The sequence below is a fragment of the Pantherophis guttatus genome, chromosome 7 (genome assembly GCF_059756535.1).
Source record: "Pantherophis guttatus breed Tessera chromosome 7, ASM5975653v1, whole genome shotgun sequence".
NCBI classification, from domain to species: domain Eukaryota; kingdom Metazoa; phylum Chordata; class Lepidosauria; order Squamata; family Colubridae; genus Pantherophis; species Pantherophis guttatus.
The window spans coordinates 39,566,969-39,587,723 of record NC_142069.1 but is presented as its reverse complement, the minus strand read 5'-3'; the positions used below and the strand labels follow the sequence as shown (position 1 = coordinate 39,587,723).

The following is a 20,755-nucleotide window of genomic DNA, read 5'->3' as shown; positions in this document are numbered from 1 at the left end:
TATTTTACACCTAGTAAGTCAACTGTAGAAAATAAAAGGTGAAAATCTTAATATTTGATCATAGTAGGTCTAGAGAACAATGCCTTATACCAAGTTAGATATGATCAATCTAACCAGCATTGTCTACAATGACCAACAAAGGCTTTCCAGAATTGCAGACAGTTGTTCCAATTGCTCCCTTTTTTATATGGAGATCAAATTGGAACCATTTAGACCTAAGACCAAATCCATCATCTCTATTTTTATTACGTGTGCCAGGTCTTGGATGTGGAAATCCATATATCTGCAAGATGGCACCAAAGGCATGCAGAAAACTCATTCTATATGATATGGTAGGAGTCAGATTTGATAACTGTGATTGCCTTAATAGTTTCCTTTATGTAGTATTCACTGCTGTATTCTTAGCATTGTGGAAAATAACTTTCTTTCTTATCCTGTTTGACTGGGTATGAATCTGCAAGATGACTTGTCACTTAATTTTATTATTGCTTTGAGTCCATTAGAGAGGAAGTGGGTTTTCATCCCAACTACATTCTTATTAACACTGTCATAAGATTTGAAAAATTGGCAAAATACTTCCCTTGCAAAATTCTATTTTCTCTGTAACATTTGTTATTCCCCATCAAAGTTCTTCTGTCAGAAGACCAGATACTCTGGAAGAACTGAAGGGCTGTTCTACATATTTAAAAAATCTAGTTTGTTCATTTTACAGTGCTTTCCCTCAGTGATCAGAAATATAGGCATGTCATTTCTTTGGCTATCCTAATTTCTTGTTTATCCTCTAATTTCTTTCTTTAAAGGTGATTTTAGCAGTTAGTATCATAACACATTTTTAAAAATCTCTTTGAAACAGGATATCTGGATCTACTAACTTTATCATTGTTGTCTGTTAGAATTAAAGTTTCATTTTGTAGCTTGTTAAATAGGTGTTTGTCAAAATGCAATCTTTGTGAATACATGCACACACAGACACAGACACGACACACACACACAAATATATATTTGCTGTGTCCTCATTTCACTTTATTGTTTTCTTTCTCAGTGATATTCCTGTCTTGTTTCTTAATTCTGAAATATTTATAGAAAATAACTTGAATGCCTGACCCTAGCTTTACAAAATACAGTCCTGAGACAGTAAACTGAAGTGGTAGATTTTGGGGCTCACAATATGGCAATGCAAGAAATTGATTCTTATATAGTCCAGAAAATGTTAAAATCACAAAGAAGCTTCTTCATCTTCTCAACTAGTAAGCCTCCTTAATTAAAAAAAAATGGGATAGAGCACTACATTTGTTCTTAGACTCTAGAAAAAAAACATGGTTTTTTATTTCTCTCACAGCTTCATCAAGCTTTAATAATTTAATGCTTCCCAGGCTGAAGCAGAAAGGGAGTGGGGAGGAAGAGGTGGATGAGGAAAAATAACCTCATTCTGCTGCCATTAAATGACATTCAAGAGTTAGGTTATGAAATAATTAAAAGAGGTTTATGTATGTTGTTTCAATTTTACATTTTCCATAAAAGCCCTACAATTCTCATTACCAAAATTTAGCACCAACCAAAGCAAAACCATGTGCTTCTTCTCCAAGCTCTATGTTTCATGCTGAGGAGCCATATTAATGTTGAGTGCTATTAGACATGTTTGCCACTTGCTTCTTTCCTCTGCTGGCAAGGAAGTTTATTTAACCAATGGATCCTGATTCCTGAGGATACAGAACTGATTTGCACAATATGTCTGCTTTTCTTCCCCACCTCCCCAATTAATATGACAATATTGAAAGCAGTTGTTTACACTTACTGTTGCTGTTATTGTCACTGCTATCATTCCTAAGGGAACTGGCCGCAACAGGATGTAATAAAAATGGCTCTGTGACACTGGTGCTTGAATCTGAGACAGAAATAATATGTCAGTTTTTTTATATATATTTTAAGCACATAGGAAGTTGTATAACACAGAATGAAACCCTTGGGTCGTCTAGTTCAGGATTCCTGTATGATTCTTCCCAGCCTGATCTGGGACCACATGTGGGAGTTTCCCATTACAATAAAGCTGGACCCAATGGGGGGGGGGAACCCTACTTTTTTTTTACTGCTTTATAACATTTAGACAATTCAGTAAAAAAGGTTTATGTGATCAGAAGTAAATAGCTATAATGGAAACAAAGCAGCTAATTTTTTTATATTCAGAGCCACAGTGGTGCAGTGGTTAGAATGCAGTACTGCAACTGCTGAATGCAATTTGGCAGTTCAAATCTCACCAGGCTCAAGGTTGACTCAGCTTTCCATCCTTCCGAGGTCGGTAAAATGAGGAGCCAGATTGTTGGGGGCAATATGCTGACTCTGTAAACTGCTTAGAGAGGGCTGTAAAGCACCATGAAGCAGTATAAGTCTAAGTGCTATTGCTATTCTATGTTAAAAAAAAATATCATTCTACAAAATCCTGAAGGCTTGCTTTATGTTCCTAAGACACATTGTTATGGAATTCTGTTGAGGAATATTTTAAATATCAAAGAGTCAGATTGAAAATGCTAACATTGTGTCACCATCAATTTTATTCTAGCCACCTGTGCTTTTGATAAAAAAAAACCTATGGGAAAGACTGCTCTTTCAAAATCTTCATGCAGACCCTTCAGGAACCTTCTCAATTGAAGATTGGGATGAAAGTGACATAAAGAGGTAAATAAATTTATTCCACTGTTTATTTTGTTTTAAAAATTAAATAGTCATGAGTTTTGAATATAGAGAATAATGGGCTAAACTGTAGAAAGATTTTGATCCCTTCCCCATTTCTTAGCCAAGGGAGTCAGCGTTGTCCGCAGACACTTCCGTGATCATGTGGCTAGCATGCCTATGTGCTGAGGTTCATGGAACACTGTTACCTTCCCACCAAAGTGGTATCTATTTATCTACTTGCATTCACATGCTTTCAAATTGCTAGATGGCAGGAGCTGGGGCAAGTAAGCTGGGAGCTCACCCTGTCGCGCAGCACTCTGGTCTCAAACCCAGGCTGTCAGCTTTCCAGCTGACATGCTCAGTGTCTTTAGGACCCTGATAAAGCAGGGTACAGGTCTATAAAGTCAAAGCACTGTTTATTACTGATATTTCTAGATGGCTCTATTCTAAGCAGCATATAACTCTGTTACATTTACCCTGTATAATACAAGCTCATATTGAATCGGCACCAATCCATTAAAGGTGATTCATGACATTTGTGGATATTTCTATATATAAAAAAGCATTTACCATTTGGAGAGGATTCTGTTGTTGAGGGAAGAATGCAGTCACTTTGTTCTGGTCTTTTTGAAAAGATTTTGTAGGCCTCAATAATGCTGTAAAAGTGCTTGAAGAACTCTTCTGGAACAAATTTACCTTCTTCATATAGATGATCATGTTGGCTATAATTCTGAGAAAGAGGATAGAATCCCATTTTTTTAAAAATAAGGCCACCTAGTCTATCACTATGCACTTCCTAGGTGAGTACATTATTTACAAGTGTCAAAACACAGAAGTGAAAACTGTACATCAATCAATCAATCTTTATTTATTGATTAGCCCTTGGGCCATATCAAAATGCAGCACTCCAGAAACAATTATGAAAACTGTACATGCAAATTCATATTCAACTGAAAAGCTTTTTTATATAAATACTAAATACACAATTAAAATACTAAAGCAGGAATTGTTTTGGTTTACTTTGAAAATTGAAGCAGCTAAGTTTAAAGCTGGCTTTAGACATTATAGTTTCTTTATGTTTCAATATCATCTTTTATGTTTTAAATCAGAGGTGTATAATGAGGGGAGGATGGCATGTATCTTGGAGAACTCTTATTCCCAAATTTCTGTTTCATCTATTACTATGAAAAGCAAAGTGTTGTTTCCACAGATTTATTAGCAGTGCAAGCAAGCTATGCTTACTACTCAGAGATTATATTTGAAATAAGTCCTGCTGACACAGCTTCAATGCATCAGATGTATGTACAAAATATTGTGTATATGTTAAATAAACATATTTATTTAAATACAGGGATAGAAGAAATTGAATTGCATGCAATAATTATTTATATATTATCTTTATGTTCCACTACAATCATATAAACACAAGGGAGGGTATAAATATGATACATGCATAGATATATATAAATTGAAATTATACATAATTAAATATATAAATAACTGAAGGAATTACTTATATAAAGTCATGATTTAATAAAACATTAAGAATCTTTGGTTTATTATAGTAGCAAGGTAACCTCTGCAAAAACATTATATTACAGTCACCCATTCTTTATACATTTTTATTTCAGGATATTATTTAGTAATATAGAAGAAAGTTCAGATTTAGATTATTACCTTATTATATGTGGTAGAAGGTAAGCATGCCATCACATCATTGATGATCCGCCTTAGTTTATTGATAATTGAATAATTACTCAAGACATTTGACATATCTGGAAATTCTTTAAATTTATTGAGAAGATTATTTAGACTGTTTAACAATTCAGGGACCATCAAATGCAACCAACAGTGGTAAGGCTGTCAGAAATGATAACAAAAGGAAAAAATATATTATATTCTGTGCATGCTTTAATAATGTACAATTGTAAAAAAGTAATTCAATACATTGTTACATACATTCATTCATTCATTCATTCATTCATTCATTCATTTTCTATCTATCCACCTATCAACATTTATAAGCATTTATTTCACCTCAATCTGCATTGGAAGCATTATTTTGCACTTTGTTAAACTAATATTCAACTGCCATTAATATGCATGGATCTATGACTGTCAGCAGATTTCTGCTAATTCTACTTGTTTCTCGTGTCCATTAATTTCACCTCTTTATTCTTTATTGGGATGAACAAGATCTATTTTATCTTGTTCATCCGAACTCAATATGTTTATGAATCTTGACTCCTGGTGATGACATGGAAAGCTCCATACAGTTTTCTTAGCAACATTTTCAGACTACAGAATCCAATATTTATTTGCACTGAATTTGTCCTATATTTTAAAATGAGATGCATTTCATGTTGCATGTCAGGAATACAAATTACATGTCAAAACCACTATGCATTAATAATATTGCTTCATTTATATATAGATTGGATTCACCTCGACAGTGAACATATTTTACTAACACAAAGTGTGTTCATACATCACAATAAGTCATAATGAGGTTTGTCTGATTTTGACTTACACTATTGTTTGAATCCTGATAGTACCAAAGCCCATTAATATTTCAGGACAAACATTGATTTTCAGTTATGAACATCAAACTCAGTTTGAAAGTACTATTAGATTTAAAAATAATTAGTATTATTAGTATTAAAAGATATTATTGAGCATCTACTGAGATCTCTACCCTATAAGGCTTTCCTGCCTAATTTTTTATTTATTTATTTATTTTATTTATTTAGTTTGTCGATCATGTACTAGATAACAGATATAAGTATAAACATGGACATGAACAAGGAATGAGTACAAATAAATGGAGACAGTAGGACAGGGATGGTAGGCACGCTAGTGCGCTTATGCACGCCCCCTTTACGGACCTCTTAGGAATGGGGTAGGTCCACAGTAGACAATTTAAGGTTGAAGCTGTGGGGGTTAGAGGATGTAACAATGGAGTCAGGTAGAGCATTCCAGGTGTTGACCATTCTGTTGCTGAAGTCGTATTTTCTGCAATTGAGTTTGGAGCGGTTTATTTTGAGTTTGTATCTATTGTTTGCCTGTGTATTGTTGAGGTTGAAGCTGAAGTAGTCATAGACAGGTAGGACATTGTAGCAGACAATTTTGTATACTATGCTTAGGTCAGACCGTAGATGGCATAGTTCCAGGTTGTCCAAGCCCAAATTTTCGAGCCTGGTGGTGTAAGGGATTCTATTGTGAGCAGAGGAGTGGAGTACTCTTCTCCACTGGACCCATTCAATTGTATTAATGTCCGATATATAGTGTGGATTCCAGGCAGATGAGCTGTATTCAGGAATTGGTCTGACAAAGGTTTTGTATGCCCTAGATTGCAGTACAATGTTACCGGAGAAGAAGCTTTGCAAGATTAGGTTAACAACTCTTAATGCCTTTTTGGCAATGCTGTTACAGTGAGCTCTGGAACTTAGATCATTTGAGATGAGTACTCCTATGTCCTTGACAGAGTGGGGTTCGTTTATGAGGTCCATATGTTTCTGCAGTGTAGGAGTTGTAGATTACAGGACAAATTTAATTGTTATAGTATATTAAGTGTTATAGCAATAGTACTTAGATTTATATAATGTTTCATAATGTTTTATAGCCCTCTCTAAATGGTTTACAGAGTCACTCTCAACAATCTGAGTTCTCATTTTACCTCGGAAGGATGGAAGGCTGAGTCAACCTTGAGCTGGTCAAAATCAAACTGCTGGCAGTCAGCAGAATTAGCCTGCAAATCTGCATTCTAACCACTCTGCCACCACGGCTCTACCTACATATCTTTTTTTTTTTAATGATTCCTCCAAAGTTGGAACTGGTGGTGCTTCTAAGCCCATAGAATACTGGCAAATAAAACCAAGTGTATTCACAAGATGTTTTTGAGTACTCACTAAAGATGATTATCTTTCTCTCTCACACGCACAAAGTTATTATTCTCTCTGCCAGCAAGGAGATTTAATTAGGCTTTTAATTAGCAGCAAAGAAACAACCTTAAAACATTGCAGTTATATATCTGTTTTTTGGCCAGGAAAAATTAGAGGCTTGGCAGGAAACCATTTATAATATTATGTTCTTTACAATTTAATTAGATGAACAAAATTGAATTCCTTATTAATACTGTGAGTATGTCAGTAACCACACACCTCCATGTTTGGAATTTAGAGGAGACAGAAGAAATGCAGGCATAAAAATCTTACAATATTCCTGCTGCATAAAATCAAAGATTTCTTGTTCCCATCTACCATGGGAAAATGATTCATTTTATATAACTGAATATTTAGATAGGTTGAGTCATACGCTGCTTCACTCATCTGATTACTACATATATACAAATAATTAAAATTATATTGCTCCTTTGTGCATATTTATTTCAAGTTATTATTAAATAAAATATATGGGAAAAAAACAGTTAAAATGCAGCATGTTAAATTTTAATAGAATTTAAATGGAAACGTTTAATTTACCAACAGGAATGTAATGGTTTCTGGCCAAAATATAATTTTATACGAAAAACCTTTTGAAAAATCGTTGACTTAAAAAGTTCACAATCTATTTGCATTTCCAAAAATTGAAAAGCAAGAAAATTTGATGCTGCATATGTTAATATTTTGAAATAATTCAAAAAGCTTTACATACCAGTGTGTCCGTCTTCTGGACATATCTAAGGGCTATCAAATAATCATGTGGAAGATTTCCAACCTACAGACAATAAAGAACATGAAAAACAATTTAGCTATTTAAGGGAAAAAAAAGAAAAGAAATAGAGCTAAACATTTAAAGTCCGATCATGCTTGTGGCAACTTAACATGTTTACCTGACATGCCACTTGCATGACAGTGTAATGAACATTTTTTAATGCTGATATTTTTTTAATGAATTATGTACCACCCAATTGATTCAGACCAGATTTATTTTCAAAGATTTTTTTTCCAGTTCCTTGTTGAAGAATTGTCTTTCAGGTATTTTTGACTATACAGTATCTGTTTTAATCCTTTGCTACTGTGAATGATAAAGAGCACGAGGTTGACTCCTGGTTTATTGTTTGTCAGAGTCTCTTGTATGTGAAATATCAAACTGAAGTTTGTTCTGCTTTGTTCTCTTGCCTATGAAAGAGAAAGGGGGGAATGATCTAAGTCTCACAATGGCTTGTTTTTCTGTTTTATCTGAATTCTGTAGTGGGTCAGTATATTTTTCCATGGGTCTAGGACAATTCGCTGTGGCTATCTCAGCACCACCAGCTCATCATTGCCAAGTTGCCTCTGCCAACTCACTGCCACTAAGTTGCTGCACGAAAATTCCACATAAACAACTCGCAGTGGGGATAACTTCCCACAGGTTTCTGGAAAGAGAGCCAGGCAGGTGAGCAAATGAAAGGATGGGCAGAGCACAGAGTGGTGGCCAGGGGCTTCTCATTCTGTCCCCTGACACTGCTGCTGCACAAAGCTCTGGGCAAAAGTAGTCAGGAAGGGCGGCGGTGAACAGGATGGGCGGCAGGGAAGTGACAGTGGCCAGGGACGTCCCATTTTCACACCATCCGCCATTGCTGCTGTTGCTGCACCAAGCTCTGAGCCAAAGATGCTGGGGATGGCAGTGGCAACTGGGATGTGAAAATGGGACACACACACACCCCCACTGCCACCTCCCTGCCATTATCTTCAACCTCTTCAGCCCGGAACACAGTGCAATTCAACAGCAGTAGCAGCAGCGGCAGTGGGGCTTGTGAAAATGGGATGCCTCAGCCTCTGCCACCTCCCTGCTGCTTGCTCTGCCCACTGCCGTTGTCCCAAGGCTCTAAGGCCTGGAGTTTGGCATGGCAGACCACTCTGTGCTCTACCCACCTACTTGCTGACTCACCCAACTCTTCCTCTGGCCACCTGCAGTGAGTTATCCCCATGGCAAGTTGGCTGTGTGGTTGTCCTGCGGTGGCTTGGCAGCAATGAGTTGGCACAGGTGACCCCGCCGTGCTGATCTGGCTGCGATGAGTTGTCCCATTTTTTCCATAGCCTTTCCTTTTTCCTTGAAAGCCTTTGTATTCTAATTGGAAGGTTGCTATCATAATTTGACTTAGTAATATTTTCTGTAATCTAAACATACACAGATCCTGTAGCCATTCTTCACAGGGCCTGATTTCCATACTCCTCACAAAACTCCCTCTCTAAGTTTTTTTCTAATGTGTTCTTGTATTTTTTAAAGTGTGGTGGACACTATTCCAACCAGGTCAGCATAAAATGAAATAACTACTCCCTGTTATCTTGATTCTATCGTCTGTTAATACCCCAAAGATAACATTTATGCTTTTAGCAGCTCTATTATACTGCTGGTTCATGTTTAATTTGTGGTCATCCAGTATACACAAATCCTTTTTTTTTTTTTTTTTACTGTTGCCAGGACTCTCCCATTTTTGCCTTACATTCTTCCTATTTAGATGCATAAATTTATGTTTCTTTGTTTTCTACTCATTTCTGTCATCTATTCAAGCCTGTCCAGAGCTTTTTGAATTTTCTCCCTTTCATTAAAAATGTATGAGTCACCTGCAAATGTTACCAATGAGTGAAGAAACCACCCAAGTCACCGATAAAAATATTCAACAGCACAAGTACCAGGACAGAGATCTGTGGCACTCCACCACATACTTCCTTCCAAGATTAAATGGGGCCAGTGATGAACACTCTTTGGACGTGATCATTTAGCCAACTGTAAGCCCATCTAACAGAGGTACAGTATCTCATATTTCCCCATTTTATGAAGGAGAATATCACAAGGCACTCTGTCAAAGCGCCTGAAGTCCAGGTGCACTATGTCTCTAGTATTTTCCAACTTTGTCAAAAGAGATAAGGTTAAGTTGGCAAAATTTGTTTGTAACGAATCTAATCCAGGTCCTATTAATTGAGCATTCTTATATAATTGCTTCTCCAAACCACAGATTATTATTTAGTAGGCTTCATCTCTCAGTTTGGACATAAAATGAGCTCATCATATTGATGATTGCACAGAGAGCTGAAAGATCATCATGTAACTCCAGGCAACCACTATGGTATAATGCCGTGAATTTGATTTTTGGCCAATTATGTGATATGCATATGGTCATTCTAGTTTATTTATGTGTTAGACAGATATTTACATTTCCTTCTTTTCATGAGCATGCATAAAATTCTCTCCTCCCACATTTTCCTTCCAAATGTCCACCTTAGGAAGTAGATTGGGCTGAGAAAGAATGAATGGCCTCAAGTCCTAATGAACTTTTGTGGCTGTGAGTAAACTTGAACCTAGATTTCTCCAGTCATACTCTAACCACTACACTGCACTGACTCTTCATGTTTTATGGCTTGGTGTATTGTGAGAACCTAGCGACTATGTTTTTAAAAAATAAAAAAAAATAAAAAAATAAAAATAAAAACAAATCATGCTTTAGTGCAATAAATCCTAAATTATAACTTCTGCATATAAAACTTATAGCACTTCTACTCTACTAATGAATTTCCCTAGAAGAAGAATGAGCAACATTTTATTTTTATATCCTGTTTAGGGGTTACAGGGGATGAGTACCCAGTGATGTCATGGCGTCACCAGAGTTGGTAAAATCAAACATTCCAGGTTCTTTTTTCTTTAATTTTGAGCTAGAAGAAAGGTTCAATAGGGGTTTGCCTTGAAATTTATTTAATGTAATTTATATTGGGCCTTTCAAAAAGGATTTTTTTTAAAAAAAGTGATACATTTCTAACTTTTAATCAATCCATTAAAACTCTGCAAAATATAAAACTAAAAATGGGTTTCTTTTTCTTTTTTAAGTGATACAGTTATAACTTTTAAACACTTAAATCCACCAAAATTTTGTAAAGTGAAAAAAATGGGTCTGAAAATGATGGTTATGTTTATTCTGTTATGGCTTTATAGGCCTGTAGGGTTTTGGGGGTTACATGCAGCTTGTAGACTCTGGGCTGCTCATTTGCATTCTAAAATGAATGGCATCTGCCATTTTTTTCAGGCATGATTTTTTTTTTCAGAATAGCTGCTAGAGAAGAGTTTGGCTTCTTGGGTATTACTGCCCAACAGTTTTCAGAAAGAATGAGCCAATTTAAAATGTAATTAAGGATTAGTCAATGCTAATAATAACCCAGTTAATAGGTATGTAAATAGCTAGAGTTCACCTAGTACCTAATCAAAGTAATGTTATCTTCCCATTTAAATTTGTGGTACTAGACTCATTTGTCTAATTAATAAATAGATCACTCAATTAATGAAAGAGTTAGTATTTGGCAAGATAATGTCATTTACATCTCACAATCCTGTCAAACAAGTGATATTCAAACCAAAAGAAAACACATTAAAATTACTTTGAAATAAACATTTTCTAGGACTGTGAAATTTTTATAAAATTTGTCAATTTCTATTGATAGCTAAAGGACCAATATTTTAAACCATTTTTAAATAAATAAATAAATAAATAAAATAAATAATTTTATTTCTATACCACCCTTCTCCCGAAGGACTCAGGGCGGTGTACAGCCTATTAAAAGCACAAAGACAGACATCAATTAAAAATAATTAAAATTATTAAATAATTTCGGCTCAGATTTAAAACCCCCAAAATTTGGAGTTTTATGGGGATTTCATGTTCCATTTTAATTAATTTTAGAAATGGGTACCCTGTTTTCCCCAAAATAAGGCATCCCCTGATAAAAAACCTTGGGCTTTTGAGCGCATGGCAATAAGGCCAAGCGCTTATTTCAGGGTTCAAAAAAATATAAAACAAGGTCTTATTTTCGGGAAAACATGGTATACCTAAATAATTTATCAAAAGCACATCTGGGCTTTAATTCAAAATCAAATATTAGGTTATATTCAGACTTAGATAAACTTAAGTAAATTCAGATAAATCAATGGTTATGTAAGTTACCAATTTAAGTTCCAAACTAGATCTATTCTATACAATGTTGGCTTTTAGATCTTGCATTAATTTTTAATTCCTACATAATTCTGCATTATACCTTTTTGACTCAAGAACAAACTGTATGATATATATAATAGAGGGATTGTATAGGTGCTTTTCCTTTCCCTTCTTTTTTACACTAGAGTAAAGACAAATGATGACTTGATCCAGATTTCACTGCTTTATTTTCTGAAACTCACTCCCCAAATTAGTTCTGGGTCCCATCCACATTTGATTTGCAGCCTCAATAATATCATACAATCATTTGAGAAATCTTACACTAAATATAATTTCTTTTTTTTCCCCAAATAAGAAAATTATGGTTCACAGCTCTGGAAGAAGCCAGGATTTTGAGACAACTTCAAAACCATCTTATAGATTTGGAAGATACCCATCTTCTCATGTAAATTTGAGGAGGGAAGGCAAAAGGGTGATTGCATGGTCAAAAGAATCATTCAGATTCATCTGAACACAAAAGAGGATTTGGGATCTCTTAGCCAGGTCCAATATCAGCCACACATTAAGCAAAAGAGAAGTTCCTATTTTCTTTATTCAGTATCCTCAGAGAAATTAGAGGCTTCACAATGTCAGCAACCATGCATTTTTTTAAGGAAGGTCAGTGCAAGATTAAATCTGTTCCAGATCGAGAAGCACAACAAGAATTGACATGCATTATGTATACAACCTACTTTACTGGCATCAAAGGCTGTCAAGCTCTTTTCATGCACAGCTTAAAAAAAACTAAGTAGCCAAGATTACAAAGTGAAGGAGTATGAACATTTTAATAACTATTACAGAAGAGGGGGGGGGGGAAGAGAAAGACTGATACATAGCTGGAGCCTTGCAACAAATTTAGATTTTTGAAAAGACATGCTGTCTTATTCAGACAAAAATCCATGAACTTAAAGTTACTTAACGTATGTAAATACCGACTGAACTATAGCAGTATATTTGGTGTGACATCAATTTCTATTTCAATTGCAAATTTAGAGTCACCATGCTGGGATTTAATGACAAATTATAGAAATATCATGTCTGAATTTCCTAGTCCCACACTCTCTTTCTAACCCTCCTATCTTTTCACCATTGCAATTTTTAGGTTTAGGTTTTTAAAAAATCTTTCTACCCTACTTATGCTGCATGCTCTGCTTTGAACTCAAAGTGAACTGATTATTTTACTAATGATGAGAAAATGTATTTATGCTTCCTTGTGTCTTCCAATGCCATAAGATGCCTGACCACTTTTTAGTTTAGATGATAACAAGACTCTAGAAGAGCCTTATGAGATAACATTCCTTGTAATAAGAAGCAGTTGATAGCTAAACTAGCATTATTTTACATGCTACAAAACCCAAAAGGAACTTTTAAAAATTACAATCAATTAATTATTTTCACTTGGTGGATCTTCACATTCATATTACACTTGGAAAAGGGATTGTTCATGCCATAGGAAAACTGATTTATGCTATCTGATGGGAATGTTTTTTCCCAGAGCTATAATTGCACTCAACAATGAACTAAAGGGCCACCATCAGTGAGCTGTTGGACAGCATTACTTGGTCTGCTGTGTGGATGCTTGGGTGGTTTAGGAGTGTGAAATTTTTCGTGGGTGGGGGTGTGTCTGGGAATTGTCATGTGTGCTGGCCTTCGTCTCTGGGTGTTATGTGAATTTTGTCGTATGGGTATATTGTGTATATACGTACAATGACAATAAACTTTATATATATATATATATATATATATATATATATGTATGTATGTATGTATGTATGTATGTATGTAATGTATGTATGTGTATATGTATATATATGTATATATATGTATATATATATATATATATATATATATATATATATAGAGAGAGAGAGAGAGAGAGAGAGAGAGAGAGAGAGAGAGAGAGAGAGAGAGAGAGAGAGAGAGATATTGTTAGGAGTTGTTGAAACTTGGATTTGTGGACTGATTAGAAACTGAAGGGATGAGGAAAAGATATAACAGAAGAAAGGATCAAATCTCTAGCAGGTCACAGCCTAAGATTAGTTGATCTGCTTTGGCTTGTTGGGTCTTGACTGCTGCAGACATGAAACAACTTCTGTAAAAATGTATCACATCTTTGGATGTCTTTTTCTAACAAGAAAGGGACCATCAGCATGCCAAGAAAAGAAGTAATTGGTTGTGCTTGCATAATGTATGACCTGAGTTAAATAGAGTTTGCAAAAACATAGAAAGTTGCATCAATATTTCATTCAGTCTATACTGCCAGAGTTGAATGATGTTGACTTTCCTTCATATGCTGTTTGCTGAAAGCAGTATTCTGTAACATTGTTCCATTCCCTGCCTTTTCTTAGAGCAACAACTCCCAAGCTAGCATTTAGTAGAAAATTGTAATGACTGCAATATAATCTCCAGCCCCATCTCATCCTAACCACTTATGACCCTTGGAGAAAAGTGGATAATCTTCTATGAAGCCAAGAAATGTTGACATTGGCTATGAGGAATGGCCCAACAAAAGAGGGAAGCTGAACTATAGAAGACCAGTTCCATGAGGCAAAATATATACTACAGGTAGTCCTCGGCTTACAACTGGTCACTTAACAGTTTAAAATTATGATAGCTTCAGAAAGGGTCTTAAAGCAGTTCTGACCATTGAAAAACATTGCACCACTATCCCTTCATCATGTGGGTGCTTCACAATCAGTAGTGCGGTTTGGGCCGATTTGGGCGAACTGGTAGTTAAATTGTTGGCTGGCTCCTACCCTCCCTGCCCCTTCCAGGAGTCCCCACCCACCCCATTTTGGCTCCCAGGTAAGTGCAGGGAAGCCTAGGCCCAAAACGGGGGGCTGTGGCACCCCCATGCCCCATTTTCACTCCCAGGAGGCTTCAGGGAGGCCTCCTAGGCCCAAAATGGGGCACAGGGGGCAGGGCAGACCCCGTGGCATGTTTTCACTCCCAGGAGGCTTCAGGGACACCTCCTAGGTGCAAAATGGGCCACGGGGGGGCGGGGCAGCCCCTGAAGCATGTTTTCACTCTCAGGAGACTGCAGAGAGGCCTCTAGGCCCAAAATGGGGCGTAGGTGGGCAGCATGTTCCCCCCCCCCATGCCCCGTTTTTGCTCCCAGAGGGTTGCAGGAGGCCGAGTGCTGCCTGTCACACCCCCTGGCATGCCCACCCAGCCAGTCATTCAGGCAGGGAATCGGTTGTTAAATTATTTGAATCCCACCACTCAATCCATTCACACTTATGACAGGTTCCCAAGTGCCCCACAATCATGTGATCATCATTTACAATCTTCCATGCTGGCTTCCAAAGGAAGTCAATGTTATCTGCGGGAAGGATTTTTAGTTCCACACCAGAGAGGCACTTGTGTGCAGCCTGCACTGAGCCTCTCCCACCCACCCCCGAGGCAAGATAAACCCCTTGTTCCTAAGGAGTCTCATGCTTGATTTCAGCAGATGCCTTAGCAGAGAGGCAGAAATTGTGTAAGGAAGACCTGGCTCAGGCAGTACATAAGCATCTCTCTGCTTTGGCATTGAAAATCTAACTTGCAGAGGATTTTCAGTGCTAAAGTGGGCCTCCCAGCATCTCCCCCACTCAAGGAATCTAGCACTCCTTACTTGAGACTCTGTCCACTTAATGATGCAAGAAATTGCTTAATGACAGACAGCTGAGATTGCAGTCGTGTGAGTGTCTTGCTTCATGGCTGCTTTGCTCAACAACCCAGATTCTGGTTCCAATTTATGTTCTGAATAGCCTCTAAAGGGCATTCCTACTTTCAGTGTCTTGATTGGATGATTTAAATTAGGCACAAACATATATATTTATCCCAGTGGTGGGATTCAAGTAATTTAACAACAGGTTCTCTGCCCTAATGATTTCTTCCAACAACCAGTTTGCCAAACTGCTCAGAAAGTTAACAACCGGTTCTCCCGAAGTGGTGTGAACTGGCTGAATCCCACCACTGATTTACCCCAATGATAAAAAGCATAGAAAATATTCCTTAGAGTTGAAGAGAATTTAGTAATAGACTACCACAGATTTCAGAGGAAAATTTACAGGCAGGCAAAAAAAGGGTCCTTGGGAAACACCATAGTTATTTTATGGCTTGAAACAGACTCATGTATTTTGTAGTGATTTGCAGGGTCCTCTCTTCATTTTTTTAAAAATTAAGATAACTTTATTAGATTTTTTTACATGAGAAAAATGAACTGAAACTAATAATTAAGACAAGCAAAAAAGAGCTTCCATGTTTCTGCCAAGCGTATCTCCTTTCATCTCGTGCAGAACAGTGTTTAGTGAGAAATTTGGAAAGAAACCACTTACAAGTACTGTAATTTCATTTACATCATCTGTCACCGGATTCCCACAGGGACTTTGAGCTTTAATAAGAGGATAAAGTAGGAGCAATTGAAGATAAAAGCAAGTGATAATCCAAGTCTGTGAAAAGAGAGAGAGTAAACTGGTAACTTTAGTAAAGACAAATTACATAATAACAACATATAAATATACTTCAGAGACATGTTGTTGTTTTTGGCTCTTTAAATAAAACAATTTTTGTAAATTATAAAACTTGAGACAAGTGTTAAGCAACATGTGGACTTAGATGGCAACAGTTTCAGCAACCAAAACAAACTTCCAAAGCAAATGTGGTAACTTTAAAAGTGGTATCTTTAAAACTTTAATCATGTCCTCAATCTATCAAGATTTCATAACCTCAGGAAAAAAAAAGCAGAAAAATATGGTTGTTGGTTTTTTTTACTTTGAAGGAAAAATTCTTATTTTACATAGATTCTGATCGTGATGAATTGGGAAAGACTGGTATAAAACATGCCTTGATTTTTTTTTTATTTTTTTTTTTGCTATGGCTGAAATTAAAGTCAAATTCCAAGCAGAGAATTATCAGGAAGTGACCAAGGGACCATTGGAATAATGCCTATAATTTTGACTACCTTATCACATAAAAACAAATTGCACAATTGGAAAAAAAAAGTTGGTGAAAAAAATAGAAATAATAACTAGCTTCTTTTTCATTTTTGTAATAGTACTCACATAAAAAGTTTGTCAGAACTATAAAGTGTTTGCACTGCTTGCATTATGATGACAGTAGGAATAGATACATAAAAAATCTATAATACGTTAATTCACCACATAGATGGTTACTTTTTATGCTTACAAAATTACCATTCTATAATGGAAATGCACTACAGAGGTTCATCAGTAATTCATAATATAATACAGGATTATCTATTCGATTAATTAAATGGTAGGAGCTATACAACAGGTAAGAACATACACATAGTCATCTGTAATAACTAGTTTTTTTTTTCATGGGAGGTGCTTTGGGTCAAAATGAACACCTTAAGCTTTTCTGAGTAGGCTGTAGAAAAAAAACCAAATGCATAAAGCACCTATTTATTGTTTAAATTTTGTCTAAATCACACACACCAAACCAAGATTTTTTAAAATAAACCCCATTCTGTTGAAATCTAACACCAAGAAATTAAGTTCATTAAGAATAAACAAGTCAAGTAGAAAAGTTAAAACATACAGATATGCCTAAAACCATGTGCTCTAGAACAGGGGTCTCCGACCTTGGCAACTTTAAGATTTGTGGACTTTAACTCTCAGAATTCCTCAGTCAGCTTTTGAGGAATTCTGAGAGTTAAAGTCCACAAGTCTTAAAGTTGCCAAGGTTGGAGACCCCTGCTCTAGAATATAAACGAGTGGTATAGGATATCCTATCATTTACCACAAGGCCATTGGAGTAACTCAGTTTTCAAAAGTTTCTGAATGGTTAAAGCCAAACAAGCCAACCAGTTCTCTGCTTGGCAACAATTTCATACTATAGGCATGGCCTCTCAAATAGCAGCAGCTGCAGGGCATCAGGATTTCACAGAAACGGAGAAGCACCAAACATTTTGTTCTCCAGGTTCTGTTTTACAGTTGAGTTGAGAGTCAGCTGAGAACAATCCTAGATTTAACACTTTATCCTAAAACCTAATTAGCTTTTATTCAGCCACAATCAACTATACAACAATGACATTAAAAAATTGAGATCAGTCTCCTCTCCAGCTGTGACACATCCGCCTGTTGATTCAATGTTTCTCAGCCTTGGCAACTTTAAAATGTGTAAACTTCCATTCCCAGAATTCCCCAGCTACACAACTTAAAAGTTGTCAAGGTTGAGAAACACCGATTTAATTGATACTATGATTCCAGCTGAAGCTGAATTTTTAGCCAATGTTACCTTTGAAACAAAGAAAAGTTTGAAAGCCCTATGGCAGGGGTGTGAAACTCGCATTGTCAAGGCGTCGTCACATTACCTTCACTAAACTGGGTGTGGGAGTGGTCAGCGTGTGACGCATCTTGCCCAAGTTTGACAGCCCTGCTCTATGGAGAACAGTTTTACATGTATCCTATGGAGAATTCATGAGAAGCACCTCTCCATTATCAAGGATTCTGTCTGCAATGTACAACCCATGTGGAACTATACTCATGAAAACCTCTTCATTACTATTATTCTTTGAGATGGGTGGCATATAAATTTAAGAAATATTCACACTGGATAATATTATGCATGTATTTCTAAGAGCACCTTCTTGTTGCATCCATTTATATTTTTAGTTTAGCCTGACTATTCTACTATTTCTACACTGACCTACAATTTTAACAAATGATTCTAGAACTGGTTTTTAAGTAGAATTCTTAAAATGCAACATACATGCTCTTAAACAAATTATTCTTATGCTCATGCCGATATTTTTTGCAATTTTGGGAGAAGCACAAAATTCTAAAAAAAAAACTGTTTTCTAATCAGCAAATTAAAACCAGAAAGTACAGATAAAGTTGGTTCCCGTCAAAATGTGAACAAAAGAAAATTACTGATTGAAATACCCTTTAGAGCAGGTGTGTCAAACTCACATCATCACAGCAGCATCATGTGATGTATCGGGACTTCCCCCCCTTCGCTAAACTGGGCGTGGGCAGCACATGACACATCTGGCCCATGGGCCAGGAGTTTGACAGCCCTGCTTTAGAGAATAATCAAATTTGCTCAGGTAATGAATATGACTTTCAGAGGATCACCAGTGTAAAACAGATTACAAAACACCTATCTGGAGAAGATAATATTTAACACATTTTTTTCTGCAAAATTTTCTTCATCAAAACAATCCTTTTCTGCTATATAGAAAGACAAAATGGTCATCTATCAGTCTAATATCAGATACGATTTGGATAGTGAGGTTCACAGGTCAAACTTATATGGTTAGGATCTATTTAAACCCCAATCCATCTCTAATTTTATATATGGAGCTACCAGCAGTATATTTTAATTGGCAATAACTATTTAAGTTTGCTACACAATAATTTTCTCTAATATCTTTTATTAGAAAGGTAAGGGATTGAACTGGGTTCTTTTGTATGTAAAGCATGCATTTTGCTATTGAAGTATAATCTCCTTTCCTATACTTATAGAAACGTAAGAAGGGAGAAGGAGAAGCAACTTAATTCAAGCTGCACTCATTCCTGCCGTTTTAAACAATGATTCTAGATGACTGTTATCAAGTCTGTGAATCCTGCAGCAGTGGTGGGTTGCTATCCCGGATCAGGCGAACCGGTAGCAGCAGCAGCGGGAGGCTCCGCCCACCCGGACTGTTTTGTACATGTGTAGAAGTGTTGCGCTTGCAAGCGCACCCACGAGCACCCTGTTCTGCAGGCAATATATTGTATTCGTTAGGCAAATAGCTTCATAGGAATAAGCTTCATAAAAATATCAGGAAGCACTTGCATACACAAGAAAATGACTTTTGCCCTGGGTGTGACATTAAATGAAAAACACCCAATGCACTGTGGAGCAGAAGAGCGGGGGGGGGGGGGATCAAATATAGTTCCCTACAGCCCTGCTCTGTGGCGATTCTAAGCATCCTGGATGTAATTTGAGGGAACTCATGAAAATGGTGTGTTGAAAGAAACACACATTTCTGAATGATAACTGATATATCAGAAAAGAAAACACAAGATGTCTTCCATAAATGTAATCCAGTTAAAAGTTCTTTGCTTCTACAATTGCCAAGAAACTGTGCCAAATTTTACACTGCTAATAGTTTGGAATATGTTTTCAACAAGTATGTGTGAAATTAAGAAGAAACTGTTGTTTTTACTGTGGTGTTATTCTTCCAACATAAATGTTGGAACAGATTACATAGATGCTAAAGCAGCTTAAACTAGCAACTGTTTCATTATCATTATTATCACGGCAATTCTGGTGGGTTATACTGCTATCATTGATAAACAACAGATGTTGTCATTACTATTTGGTGAATAGATAAATAGATATATACAGATATATAGACATGGTTATAAATATAGATATATAGATATATCACACTTTGTCTCCAACATAATTCTTCTCTTATTTCCTCTCTCCTTAAAACTAAGAAAATGCCCCTATGATAAATGATAGTTACAAATTTTAGAGTTTGTAAAGTTTTACAAATAGTGAAGTGGTGTTTTGCCTGAGAGTATTGCTTTTAGTACTATGCATTTAAATAGTGTCAATAGTGACAGAAATCACATTTCTTCCAGCTGTGTATGCAGAAAAGATCCAAAGAAATGCATATTTTATTAGGACATTGGATGTGAGAATCTCAGAAGAACCCTAACATGCATCTAGTTAGGGTTCGAATTCCAGATTACTACAATAGATCTTTTGTAGGAGAAACTGCATGTTCCCAGCTTTGATCTAAAGGTCTTATTGCAATATCCTCTAAGGATGTCTTCCTTAATTCCCACTTTTTGCCATTAACACATTAATATTCCAATATTATAGTTATCTATTCAGATCTATAGGACATATTAAACTAAGAAAAAGCAAAAAAAATCTCTCTTTAGCAGAACAAAAATAACTGCAACTAAAATGCAGATTTCATAACCAGATCCAGGTTCTATTTTAAGATTTGTTTTTCTACTATTCCTATTTTGGGGGATGGGGAGGGGGAAGGTACATTTTACTTCTGTTAATATGTCATTCTTTAGAAAACTCCAATGCTTTTAGGCCTTGTGTTTGGTTTTAATCAGTGGTGGGATTCAAGTAATTTAACAACCGGTTCTCTGCCCTAATGATTTCTTCCAACAACCAGTTTGC

At 36.2% G+C, this 20,755-nt stretch overlaps 1 protein-coding gene across 2 annotated transcripts in view; it reads right to left on the bottom strand.

Annotated features, from left to right (window-relative positions):
- KITLG (KIT ligand) overlaps positions 1 to 20,755 on the bottom strand; it is a 59,157-nt gene that overhangs the window by 9,345 nt on the left and 29,057 nt on the right. Inside the window, exons 2-6 of one of the 2 annotated variants that reach the window (XM_060694633.2) lie at positions 15,934 to 16,047; positions 7,324 to 7,386; positions 4,348 to 4,530; positions 3,241 to 3,400; positions 1,796 to 1,885 (exon numbers count right to left, since the gene is read on the bottom strand). In XM_060694633.2, the coding sequence (XP_060550616.1) occupies positions 1,796 to 1,885; positions 3,241 to 3,400; positions 4,348 to 4,530; positions 7,324 to 7,386; positions 15,934 to 16,047 (610 nt within the window). The remainder of the gene's footprint in view (positions 1 to 1,795; positions 1,886 to 3,240; positions 3,401 to 4,347; positions 4,531 to 7,323; positions 7,387 to 15,933; positions 16,048 to 20,755) is intronic. The other variant, XM_087874023.1, reaches the window with a different exon arrangement.